The sequence below is a fragment of the Diabrotica virgifera genome, chromosome 7, assembly GCF_917563875.1.
Source record: "Diabrotica virgifera virgifera chromosome 7, PGI_DIABVI_V3a".
Taxonomy (NCBI): domain Eukaryota; kingdom Metazoa; phylum Arthropoda; class Insecta; order Coleoptera; family Chrysomelidae; genus Diabrotica; species Diabrotica virgifera.
Window position 1 is genome coordinate 223,577,328 of NC_065449.1, and position 14,063 is coordinate 223,591,390.

The 14,063-nt window shown below is 31.7% G+C and overlaps 1 protein-coding gene across 2 annotated transcripts in view; it reads right to left on the reverse strand.

The window, feature by feature from the left end:
• The window catches only part of LOC114334776 (microfibril-associated glycoprotein 4), a 29,896-nt gene extending 20,482 nt beyond the window's left edge, over positions 1 to 9,414 (reverse strand). The window contains exons 1-3 of one of the 2 annotated variants that reach the window (XM_028284869.2): positions 9,253 to 9,414; positions 4,811 to 4,946; positions 340 to 564 (exon numbers count right to left, since the gene is read on the reverse strand). In XM_028284869.2, coding sequence (XP_028140670.1) covers positions 340 to 564; positions 4,811 to 4,946; positions 9,253 to 9,321 — 430 coding nt within the window. In that variant the 5' untranslated portion in view covers positions 9,322 to 9,414. Of the gene's footprint in view, positions 1 to 339; positions 574 to 4,810; positions 4,947 to 9,252 lie in introns of both variants that reach the window. The other variant, XM_028284867.2, reaches the window with a different exon arrangement.
• Positions 9,415 to 14,063: the final 4,649 nt, after the last annotated feature.

Below are 14,063 nucleotides of genomic sequence, written 5' to 3' on the forward strand. Positions count from 1 at the left end.
GGTCATACTAACTAAACTGAGTCACTATCTGAAATCTGAGCGGACGAGTCCATTAGATTGTCGAGGGAGGATAGTTAGGGGACTAGAAGAAACAGAAAAAAAGTGCGCAATTTTTTTAAACCGTGAGAAAAAATCTCATATAGCGACCACTGCCAGGTTAAGTATCCAACTAAGTTCACCAAATCCTCCCCATGCCGTTTTGCCCTTCTAGTGTATTCCGCACTTGGCCTTCTTTGTTAAGTTACAGAATAAGAAGGTTATGAAAATAGTCAGAAGGTTAGGAATTAAAAATATTAATTTAGTAAAAGTATTCTTTTCAAACTTTCAGTTGTTACTTACCACTTTCTAGAATTTCTCTGCAGCTTCTTGGATAAGTTTTTTTGATATCTAAACTCTCCTGGGCCTTGTCAAGGCGACATAATTGTATTTTGCTTGTACCAACCAAGGCGTCACATCCTCTAAACATGTTCAAGATAAAATTTTTATTACCGTCATTTCTGTCTTTCTCCTTGTCAACAGCGAACGAAAACTTAATAGGAATTTCAACGTAGTTGTCCGTTTTACCTAAATAAGCTAATATTAATTTTAAAATGTAGTACATTCTTTCACGGTTTTTGCTCTAAATTTTAAAGAACCGCTTGGATTGACATGAAATTTGGCAAACTCATAGCTTACATGTTGAAGAAAAAAAAATGATATTGTGTCGATGTGTGCCTTTGCTCTGGGCGTGAGTTTCACCCCCTCTTGGGGGTGAAAAAATATAAGTCTAAAATAAGTCCGGAAATGGATAAACTGACTAATTTTATGTAACTTTTGTTCTATAGAGATTTTTCGTCAAGTCAACACTTTTCAAGTTATTTGCGAATGAATATGTTCATTTTTCAACAAAATAACTACATTTTTAGACGGTTTTTCGCAAATAACTCAAAAAGTAAGTTTTTTGTCGAAAAAAACGTTCTTATTAAAAATATAGCCTGTAAAAAAGTAAAAAAAATGGTGTACGCGTTAGGTCTCTAGACCTAGCAGAACCAGAGTTATAGCCAATGGAAAATAGACTCATATTCACCAAATTTCAAATAGAATATTTCGAAGTGAAATATCCAAAAAATTAAGCATTTTTTGGGGAAAATCTATTACAACTTTTTTAAAGTGTTTAAAAAATCTTTATTTCTGTTTTTGTAAAAAGATTCTAGCATTAAATTTAAGCAAGTTACGCTCAAAATAAAGTTGGTCCCTTTTGTTTTGGCAAAAAAAAATCGGGAAGACCACCCACTAATTAGCAACTTAAATGAAATTAATCGTTACCGCTCCACAAATTATTTTATTTATATTGTGTTTATAATATGATCTGTAAGTTTCATCGATTAAAAATGCTGATTTTTGAAAAAAATTGGTTTTAAAGTAAAATTTTTAAAAATTTTAATTTTGAAAAATACTCTTTTTTTCAAAATAACTTAAAAATTGTTAGATACCAAAAATCTCGAACAACAAAAAACGTCAGCATTGCTTTTCTGAATATCATATTTTTTTTTGTTTTCCTGTTAGACAAAAATTGATTAAGATTTGGTGTTTCTAAATTTGAATACATTCGTGATCAGTGACTTGTTTAACACCTTTTAACTACAGCCCTTTCAAAAATAAGGACTTTGAACCGATGAAACTTAGAGTTCATATAAACAATACATACACGAGTCAAAAAACTTGTGAAGTCGTAACGATTAAGTTCATTTGAGATACTAGTTAGGGGGAGATTTCCCGATTTTTTACCAAAAAAAAAGGGACTAAATTTATTTTGAGCGTAACTTGTTTACTTTTGATGCTAGAAATTTTTTTTATAAAACAAAAATGAAGCTTTTTTTAAACACTTTAAACAAGTAATGAGTTTTCCCCGAAATGTGCTTCATTTTTGGTGATTTCACGTTAAAGTATTCGAAGTTGACGAATATGATCCTATTTTTAATTAGCTATAACTCTGATTCCACTAGGTGTAGAGACGTGATATATACATACACCATTTTTTTTAAATTTTTTACAGGCTACATTTTTGCTAAGAATATTTTTTTGACAAAATACTGACTATTTGAGTTATTTGCGAAAAACCGTCTAAAAGCGTGTTTATTTTGTTGAAAAAATGAACATATTCACTGACAAATAACTCGAAAAGTATCGACTTAGTGAAAAAACTCTATAGAACAAAAGTTACTTAAAATTAGTCAGTTTATCCATTTCCGGACTTTCTTTGGACGAAAATCACCTCCAGGGCAAAAACACATATCTAAATTTCATGTCAATCCAATAGTCCTGTCGCCAGGGGGGGTACAACGGCCTTCTTTATTCAGATGGACTTACCCAAGTCTTTTTCATGTATTTTGACCCGTAGAATACGAATTTTTTGGGTAACAGTTGATCCGGATGTCGATAAGATTGTTATTGACCAAGAACTTGAGGAATTACATAACAGAGATTTCTCGCAAAACAAAACTTTTTTTTTTTGTATTTTTTGGGTCATTCTAAGTAAAAAATATTCTGACAAGTTTTCCCGTAGGATGCTCAGTTTTCGAGATAAACGCGGTTGAACTTTTAAAAAATCGAAAAACTGCAATTTTTAAACCCGAATAACTTTTGATTAAAAAATAAAATAGAAATTCTGCTTAGCGCCTTTGAAAGTTCAAGTCAAATTATATCGGTTTTGATTATCTGCATTGCTAAAAATTTATTGTGTTATTGTTAAACAAAGCTACAAACACCTAGTGCGTGAGTGATGTTTTCTATGATTTCTCATTTAAAATCGAACGAGTATGTAGAATAGGTACTAGTGCAATCGATGCTATTTCTACGTAGCATGTGTTATAACGCATGTAAAGGCACGGGAAACACTATGTGTTAATAGCTTTGTTAAAAAATAAAAAAATAAATTTTTAGCAATGCAAATAATTAAAACCGATATAATTTGACTTAAACTTTCAAATGCGGTAAGCAGACTGGCTATTTTATTTTTTAATCAAAAGTTATTCGGGTTCAAAAATTGTAATTTTTCGATTTTTTGAAAGTTCAACCGCGGTTATCTCGAAAACTAGCCATCCTACGAAAAAAATTGTAGAAACATGTTTTGCTTAGAATGACCCAAAAAATACCAAAAAATGTTTTGTTTTGAGAGAGATCGCGGTTATGTAATTCCTCAAGTTCTTTGTAAATAACAATCTTATCGACATCCGGATCAACTGTTACCCAAAAAATTCGTATGCTACGCGTCAAAATACATGAAAAAAACTTGGGTAAGTCCATCTGAATAAAGGAGGCCGTTGTACCCCCCTGGCGACAGGACTACAAGCGGTTCTTTAAAATTTAGAGGCTTTGCAATATTTTACCGTTAAAGAACGTACTAATACTTTTAACTTAAAATTTTTTCAATGATGATTCTTAAAAGACTTTCTTGTATTATCTGATAATCATTGAGTAACCCAAAAATATAACGTAAAGTTTGTGTTTTTACCCTCTATTTCAGTAGGTGTAAAATATTAATATTCACCAGATATATTTATTATTTACCATTTAATTTATATAGTTATTTAAATAGTACCCCCGTTAAGATAAGCAAAATACCTTCACTCCCAGAATCCAATTTTTGCTCAATTTTTTACGTTCTGTGTGATTAAAAATTATACTTCCCCCTCCCGGCAGCACCAAAAACGTCGTTTTTTCGTTGTCATTTTTTAGGTGGGATGAACCCAATTTTAAAATTCCAAAAAATAAACACAAAGTTGAAAAATTTGTTTTTTTATTGACCCTTGTCATACGTTGATTGTATATAAAATCAAAATGCATTTTAATTTTTTTTTGATGGCTACAGGTCTCATTTTTATTTGGTGTATTTTTTCGAAAACTTTATTTCTAATGTTTAACTTGCAAAGTTATCGAGTTAGCTTTCAGAAACTTATTGCAAATACTTTGTAAACATTATCATGTTTTATTTTTGTGCATAAAAACGGCGGCTCGTAATGAAAAAAAGGCAACAAAGATTTTTTGTTGTAAATTTAACGAGAAATTCAAAAAGGATCTTTAATTTGACATATTATCTCAGGGGCGTACTATTTTTTTTTTCTTTAAAAAAGTTCAGACTATCACCTGTACACGCGCTGTATAAAATTCTTCTGTCACCCCAAGGAGGTCATTTTGAACATTTATTGTAGCCTTGCACCTAGCTAAAATCTTATTAGTAATATTCATACGTTCCAAGATGTTTTATTTTTTGCATAAAAACAGTGCACCATATGAAAAAAAGGAAAAAAGATTTTGTATCATAAATTGAAAGTGGAATTTAAAAATCATTTTTTATTTAAAATAAGGCAGCGGTGTACCATTTTTTTCTTTAATAAATTCAGACCGTTACCCGAAGGCGCCCCAACGATGAATACAAAATTCTTAGTTGTATGTAAAAAACTGCGCAGTAACTTCCTCTTAAAACCCACCTAATTTCATTTTCATAGCTCAAATGGTCTTTGCAAAAAGAGAGAAATAAAAAATTGGGAGTTTGAGATAAAAATTTAAAAACCCCGTATCTTGGAAAGGAAGCATAGAGAAAACTGTAATTATTTTTTAAAAATATATATATATATATATATATATATATATATATATATATATATATATGCGAATTACCCGTTAAAGTTTTTCATACTTTTTTACTAACACCCTTTATAAGCATACAAAAAAGTAGGTTAAAATGTTTAGATCTTTCTAAAATTATCGGAACTGACTTTTTTGTCATTCCCTTTTATAATCAACTATATAAAAATATTAAAATTTTTACCAATATTATTCTCCTCGTTTTCTGGTTGAATTAAACTATTTATATCTGTTTTCCATGGATCCGGTCTATTTTCCAATTTTGCATTTAATAATTTTGTGAATTTTAAATTATTTACATCATTGTGCAGTTCGTGTATCTAAAACAAGGATTACAACTTAAAGTTATTTTAATCTTTCACATAGAACTTTACGTACACTTTGATAAACTCAATATAAATCTATTTATGTATGTTATACAAGAATAAAAAACCGCTAAACGCCGTAAAAATGAGTGGCGCATACAATATTCCAGCTACAAAAGATCTGATATGAATAATACGTGGCGCGAAAATGTATCTTCATTTTGATGAAAAACAATATTCTAGTTTTCTTTTAAAAGATTTTTCCATAATGTTTGCTAAATTTTAAGTAAACGCGCCACAAAAGAGTTTCAAAATTCAAACTGTATCAAAGTTACTTTTTTGTGGCGCGTTTTTCTTCAAATTTAGCCAATATTATGAAAAAATCTTTTAAAATAAAACTAGAATTTTGTTTTGCATCAAAATGAAAATACATTTTCGCTCCACGTAATATTCAGTTTATCAAAGTTATTTATAAATGAAATGTATGAAGTTAAATGGAATGTTTCTCGATTACACGTTAAGCTTTATAAATAGTCGCCTTTGTCGCATTATCTCCTAAATGATCTAGTGCCCATCGAATGTACACTAGATTTTTTTTCTATTCGAAATATATTGAAAAAAAATATTGAAATGGCCGGTAAATGAACTCGAATTGTCCGTTGCCAGATCAAATTTAGCGTCGTAACCACTACAACTATATAAACGATTTAAGGAATAATCGTTAACTGGATTATACTTTTGTAGCTTAATAACTTCTAAACGGCTTAACCGATTTTGATTACTAAACATGAGTTTGAAACGTATTGACGTTTGTACATGAAGTAGTATCTGATGAATCTAAGGTCAAGTATGATATCTGAAGCTATTACAGAAATTATTGAGCTTGAAGCAAACCGTTTTTCTCATAAGAAATGGATTTGATCATATTTATGAAGACTATAACTTAAAAATTCGAATTTTCCCGGATATGAGGTATACACCGTTAGATTCACCTAGAGTCGTTCTACAAACGCTCAATTATGGGCGAAATTCGTACGTTGAAATTTTGAGTAATTGTCGAAAAACCAAAATTTTCAAAGTTTAGTTTTTCAGTTTGTCTGCTATACTGAGCCGTGTGGATGTCTGATCCTAGCGGCTTGAACAATATTTGAAAGCTTAACTCAATACTATTAATTTGGTGTATTTGCGGTTCTCCTGTCTCTTCTTGAACCGACGATATATACCCCCAAAAAATATGCCGTTTTGTACCTACCAAGTCCTATAGCTGGCTTATGGGTGGTCAAAAGTCACAAACTACATCGGTCCTGAATCGGCCCTGACCCCCTCTTCAAACACAGAAAAAAATATTCAGATCGGTTTAACTTTTCCACATACATATTGTTATGATCTGCTTCTTATTAATTTTATATTAATTATTATTTATTTGATTAATTATTTAATTGTCGCAAATCATACATAAAAAATTAATAAAAAATCTCAGGGTGCCTTTTTATAATATTAAAAAAAATGTCTAAATTATCTTACGTTATACTTATCTTCTCTCGTGGTTTCAGTATCTCTTAGTTGATCTTAATCGGGATAAACAAGGAAAAAGAAATAAAGCAAAATATAAAATAAACATACAGAATTGTCTTTTATTTATCAAAATCAATACTCTAAAAATCTATCAAATCTAAAACCTGAGGAAACAGATGTCCGAATGAAATTTTTACCACTTAAATTTATTCTAGTTAAAAAAAAACAATTTATCGGTTTGTTCCCGATGACTTTGGTAAAACAAACTAAACAAAACAAATTTATGTATTTGCAAGATTACCTATATTTCCTATTTACTTTTTGAAATATTGAAATTTTAATTCATATGCTTTTTACTCAAAATTTTAGTTTCCGAACATAAAAATATCTTTCACATAAATTGACTGACCTTTTGCTTCACTCACTCTGATGTCTTCTCGTGACCCAAAACAGCTCTCCCTCGTTGACTATGTTAAAGGCTACTCATCAAAGCCCTCTCCGTTCTCCAGCTTCAAAACTATCAGCATACCAGCACCAATTCTCCAAAACGAGCCAAAGCCTCTTTTGACCAGTTCTCGATTCAAACAGAACTCCAAAAATTCTCTGCTCTCCTTCTCACAATAACACAGAATCAAAGAGGTATTTCGTCTCAATTTGATCTGTCTCTCGATCCACTTTTCAGCACTATTCTCCACTATCAAACAACCACTGGTACTTGCTAATTACTTATCCACGAAAACGTCGACCGCTCCTCAGCGCTGCCAATAACATACTGCCTTCTTTTTTTTAAATTCACTCGACATTCCAACCACTTTTCCCCTTCCAAATTGCCAAGAATCAGAAACATTTCTCTTTTCCATTCGACAAACAAACAGTCATTTTCAAAATTATTCCGACCATCCTAATTAATTTCGGGGAACCCTACAACATTTACGCGGGGTGAAACAAAGATATTAAAATTCCAAAGTTTCTTTTAAACCATTTTTCTAGAAAATGATAATTACCTCTACCTGTAGATTCTATAGTCCCCGTAATAAACAATCTTTTTCCATTTTAAAACTAAATACATCGTCCTTTTCACTTTAATTATTCACAAAAGTATTTAATGGTTCATCGGAAAGCTCATTAAAAAAGAAATCTACTTACATCCAAACTAAATTCTAATAAATATTTACAGATCAATATACAGGGTGTATCAAATTTATGTGCCCGCGTTATTTAAAAAAAATTTAATTTAATTTTCATTTTGCCTTTGATTGATAAATTGAAAACACAATAATACATACATACATATCGACAAACATTTTCCCTTTTTTAAATAAAAATTGAGTCATATTTCTGAGCTCGGTAACTTTTGAATGGTATAACCGATTTTCAAAATTAGACATGCATTAGAAAGGTAATGATTAGTACTATCAGAAGTCGTAAAGGTCGAAGTTAAATTTTCGAAGTTTTTGGGAGTTTTGGGAACGAGAACGAAAAACAGACCCTAAATATAAACGGCCGTAAAATCCACACCCGTGGACCAAAATGGATGGTTTATATATGAATGGGTGAGTCTCTTCCTGAAATTAAGATGGGAGTTAGCCCAATTTTCAATTCAGTCAGATTTAGAAAATCGAAAATTTCGTGTATATAATAAATATTGTGTCGCGTGTAGGGGAGTGTGGGTGTGCGTCACTGGCGAGAACTGCCGTTTTCTGGTAATACAGGGTGACAATTTTACAATACATGCCCGCTCTCAGCACAACAGTATCCCTAACCCATATCAACACATTTTACTAAATTTACCCGAAGAAGAAATCTCGGAGAGAATAATATTGCGGTTTTATGGTTTAATAAATGTTTTATTCTTTAACCTTCGGATGACCAAGCGGGGGAAATTGTGACCCCAGCGTAGGTTTTTATTTAATAAATTCAAAAGTATTTTTAATTTTTAACTCCTTATTTTTTTATTTGACTTTAATATCATTCTAGATATCCTCGTATTTTGAAATAAAAAAAAATTCCCTATATTTTACCAATAAAAAATATATTCTGAAGTTGATGTTTAGTAAAATACCGTCTATTATGTGTAATTCCAAGTAGTTTTACTCTTATGACGTCGAATTTGCAAAGTAACAAGACACTTACTCAACATACACACTACACATGACACTAATACTCATGTTGTGACTGGCTGAATGACATAAAGTCCATGCCAAAAGAAAATTAAAAATTAAAAAAAAAACTTTATTTTTTTGTTAATTGTCATTTTTGACATTTTTGACCTGGGGTCATTTTTCCCCCCCCCCCTTGGTCATCCGTGTAACAAAACAAGGTTGGTCATCGGAAGGTTAAACTCTAATAAAACATTTAAACTGTTCCGTTTTATTGTCCCTTATACCTTATAATTGTGAAATAGTACAAAATTTTTATAAAGAAAAGTATTATAACTCAAAATGGGGATGAAAAATATGAGTTGGGGTGGTATATAGATTGGATGTAAAACCCATATTGTCAGTTAATACTGTAAGTTTTAAATATTCTGATGGAAAGGATATTTAATGTTGTATTGCTTAAGTAATCCGATCTCGTAACCCATCTCAATCTTTAATTGCCTTTCCTGTAAACTTAATGTTTTTGAAATATCATACTATTCTTCCCAATCAACGATGTCATTGTCATCGCCAAAGTTATTTATATAATATAATCACCCCATCATTAAGTAGTGGGTTTTTGAGATCGCCTAAGTGTCCCCTTTTTCAGCTAACGTATATTACTTTCCCAAAGAAATACCCTGTATTTAATTCTAGTATAAACTTACATTTCCAACATACACCGCATTTTCACTAAAGTGTACGAAAAACAACAAAAACGTTACAACAGCGATCATTGTGATATTCGTACTAATTATGATCAAGATGTTAACACTTTTATAAATTTTTCAGGACAGGAAAATTTCGTCACTGTATCCGGTGGTTTGATACTGCTATAAAATGTCTAAGGCGCTGTTATCTTTCTTATTGCAAGGGGAATTTTGGTTTTTTATAGACGAGTAAGTCCCCTCACTACCAAAGTGTAAGACAGTTACTTATCTTTTGTGCTGACGTAATTAACTGGGACAGTAAAATTAAGAGTAGAAAGAAGTTAATTTTGACGGTCTGCAAGAGTAGGATTTTTACAACTGATATCCATTGTCACAACAAAGATATGAGAGGCCTAGTTTTATCAATTTTAATTCTACCTGAGATACAAATGCTTGCATCTTGTTTTAAATTACATAAATAAAAACAAGCTGAAAATGCTAGCATTGATATAACGAAAACTTTGTATATTTACGTATTTTAATTCATAATATGGAAAATGTCTATTATGAAAAGTAGTTTAGAATTAATAATTATGTTTTAATGTGCAATTATATCATTCTAATTTAAATGTTATGAACTATAATAGTACATTATATACCGCGGGACTGAAGTAGTACATTTAATCCTGAAGGTAAAGTTTATGGCCCGACCGCAGGGAGGGCCATAATTTACCTGAAGGATTAAATGTACTTCAGTCGCAAGGTATATACGATACTTTTCGTACTTCCGGTATGATTTTATTAATTATTTCAATAATTTCAATCAGTTTTTTCTCTCTTCAACTCATTTAATAAACTGTCTTTAAAATAAGTTACCATAGTAACATTGCGTTGTGACAGTTATAATTTAGAAACATTGTCATTACTAGTGTCATTGTAAAGAAACATTGTTATTGATAATTATTGGTATCATGAGTGAAGAAGGTGTATCTGATATTGATAAAAGAGCAGCCGAAGTAGGTGAAGAATTGTTACCACCGAAATCTAGAAAACTATACGAGCAGCAGTACGATGCTTTTAAAAAGTGGTGCCGCTTAAAAAATGTGAGACAACCTACTGAAAATGCGCTGTTAGTCTACTTCGATGATAAATCAAAAGCGGTTTGTGCCTCAACTCTCTGGGCACATTACTCAATGCTGAAATCGGTTATTAACATTAGAGAAGATATTGATATAAGTAAATTTCCAAAATTATTAGCTTTTTTGAAGAGAAGAAATGAGGGATTTAAGCCAAAGAAGTCAAGAATTCTCACGTCTGAGCAGGTAGATCAGTTCTTACGGGAGGCTCCGGATGATAAATATTTAATGCTTAAGGTAAATTTGGAAATTTGTTTATATTCAGAAATTTTAAGAAATCAATTTTTTTGTAGGTTGCACTTATTTTGGGCGTTGCGGGAGCTTGTCGTGGAAAAGAGTTGGTTGATTTAGAAATCGACGATGTGAGAGATTTGGGCGATTCCTTCCTAATTGCGATTAGAAACACCAAAAATAAAATTGACCGAAATTTTGTGATCAAAAATTCAGAAAACAGTGCCATCAGTTTTGTGGCGATATTTCGGAAATATGTGGCATTGCGAAAGACAGGGACAACTCATTCAAAATTTTTTGTTCAATACATCAACAAAGAATGTACTACGCGAGTAGTAGGAAAAAACATGTTTGGTACAATTCCACGGCAAATAGCAGCTTTCTTGAAATTAGAAAATGCGACGTCTTATACGGGACATTGTTTTAGACGCACATCTGCGTCTTTGTTAGCTGATTCGGGAGCAACAATAGACGTGCTGAAGAGACATGGAGGATGGAAATCCTCCAACGTGGCCGAGGGATATATTGAATCGTCTATTAAAAATAAACAAAAAATTTCAGATAAAATATTTGGTCAAGTCGCCGATTCGTCCACTATAGTTATGCCACAGTCCTCATTCTCGCTTCCTGTTTCCGCAGGATCTTCGAAACAAACACCAGTTCAATATGAAAAGGACCTATCTGTTACTCGTCAGTTACCTGCTGCATTAACCCAGGAAAGACTGGTCAATATGACGAACTGTCACAATATTAATTTGAATATTAACGTTAATTACCATTCTAATTAATTATATTTTTCAATAAAATATCCCTTAAATTCGTTTGTTTGTGATTTAATCGTTCCGGGAGTTTCGTCAATATTTAATCCCGGAGGGATTAAATGTGACACTTTAGTACCTGTCACAAGGGAGTGAAGTTGTCACTTTAGGCCCGGAAGTACGAAAAGGTAGTTTACTCTTGATCGAAATTCATATTTTTTATATACCTCGTATAAAATTAATAAAATTTTATACAAGGTGTCCCAAAAGTAGTGGAACGGTCGAATATTTTGTGAACTGCACATCGGTTCGAAAAACTGAAAAATACGTGTTCAATAATTTTCAAAAATCTATTCAATGACACCAAACACCAACCTCCACTACACCCCCCGGAGGTGGGGTGGGGGTAACTTTAAAATCTCAAATGGAAACCCCTAGATTTTCTTGCAGATTTGGATTCGTTACGTAAAAGTAAGCAACTTTTATTCAAGACATTTTTTCGAACTGTGGATAGATGGCGCTATAATTGGGAAAAACGATTTATCCTGATACCATCGGTAAATTATAGAAACGGTCTAATATCTCGAGAAATACACTTCCAAATGAGAAACCAAATAAATTTTTTTAATACTTTTCGAAAACCTATCGAATAACACAAAACATGACCCTCCAACCCACCCCCTGGAGGTGGGGTGGGGGGTAACTTTAAAATATTAAATAGCAACCCCCACTTTTTATTACAGATTCGGATTTGTCATGAAAAACTAAGCAACTTTTATTCGAAACATTTTTTTTTTAAATTGTTGATAGATGGAGCTTTAATTGGAAAAATACGATTTATTAGCGCCATCTATCAGCATTTTTAAAAAATGTTTCGAATAAATGTTGCTTAATTTTTCATGACGAATTCGAATCTGCAATAAAAAGTGGGGGTTGCTATTTAAGATTTTAAAGTTACCCCCACCCCACCTCCAGGGGGTGGGTTGGAGGGTCATGTTTAGTGTTTATCGATAGGTTTTCGAAAAATATTAAAAACCTCTTTTTTGGTTTCTTATTTGGAAGTGTATTTCTCGAGATATTAGACCATTTCTATAATTTACCGGTGGTATCAGGATAAATCATTTTTCCCAATTATAGCGCCATTTATCCACAGTTCGAAAAAATGTCTTGCATAAAAGTTGCTTAATTTTACGAAATAAATGCAAATCTGCAAGAAAAAATAGGGGTTCCATTTAAGGTTTTTAAGTTACCCCCGACCCCACCTCCAGGGGGTGTAGTGGGAGTTGGTCTTTGGTGTCATTGGATAGATTTTTGAAAATTATTAAACACGTATTTTTCAGTTTTTCCTTCCGATGTTTAGTTCGCGAAATATTCGACCATTCCCCTAGTTTTGGGACACGATTGCATCATAAAATCTTAGAACAAGAAGAGCTTTTTATGAAGAATAACTTTTATTTGTCAAATTAAAAATAAAAGAGTTATAAATGAAAATGTTCTTGGTATCCATAATTTGAGCAAAATCTTCAAATATTTTTTTCCATTAGAAGGATGTACACAGACACAATACTGGCTAGTGATTTTAGTCAATAATTTTGCCAATTCGACAAAAAAATAGTTTCTAAATAGTTAATAATTATTACTAAATAATTAGTAATTTTGCCAATTTCGGCAAAATTCTCAAAAAACAAAAAAATTATCTTCTACAATCACTTGCCAGTTGTGTCGAGTTTAGGGAACGACTAGGTATACCCTATTCCACGAACATACGCCTGTTTTGGATTACTTCGACAACGAATATTTTACTGTGCAAAAAAGAAGAACGAAAGTAAATTGCAAATTACATTGTTGTTTAATGGAATAATTATTAGCGCCATTTACTTTCGTACTTCTTATGTTGCACAGTAAAATATTCGTTGTCGAAGTAATCCAAAACAGGCGTATGTTCGTGGAATGGCCCATATATAGTATTTTTACTACAAAAGCGATATTACGTAGGTCAAAATTTTTGACATAAGAGAACTGTCAAAACATTAGAATGTGACTTTTCATTATTGCCGTGTTTATAATAAACATGACAATAATGAAAAGTCACATTCTAATGTTTTGACAGTTCTCTTACGTCAAAAATTTGGACCTACGTAATATCGCTTTTGTAGTAAACATACTATACATAATATTTTAATTTTATAGCAAATGGACCAGTCCATTTATCATAAAGGGGAGGCCGTATTTATACTGGTATAAACCTTTTTAAAACTGTTAATAAATTATTGCTTTTAAAATATTTATATTCAAATTGTATTTTTGAACATCTTATTTATTTTATATAATAATTAAATTCATTATCAAATGTCATTGATGTTTATTAATACTTAATTTAAAATTTAATTTGACATTCACGAAGTGTCAAACTCAAATGTAAATAACCTACGCTTGGCAAATCGAGATTTAAAAAAAAGTAGCCTACTTCCTAATCAGCCATTTGAGCTGACGTTTAGTGCGTCTGTAGGAGATAACCGGATTGTGACGTCACATTTTAGATTTTGAGGTCGATTATCTCGAAGACGGTTAGATATATCGAAATGCCTTTTCAGATTTGGATTCAGAAGGCAAAACTACACAAGAATCCATCAATACACCTGCTCTAAGTATTGCAGGAGCGGCAACGCAATAACACACAGACTTTTTGCAAATTTATAAACGA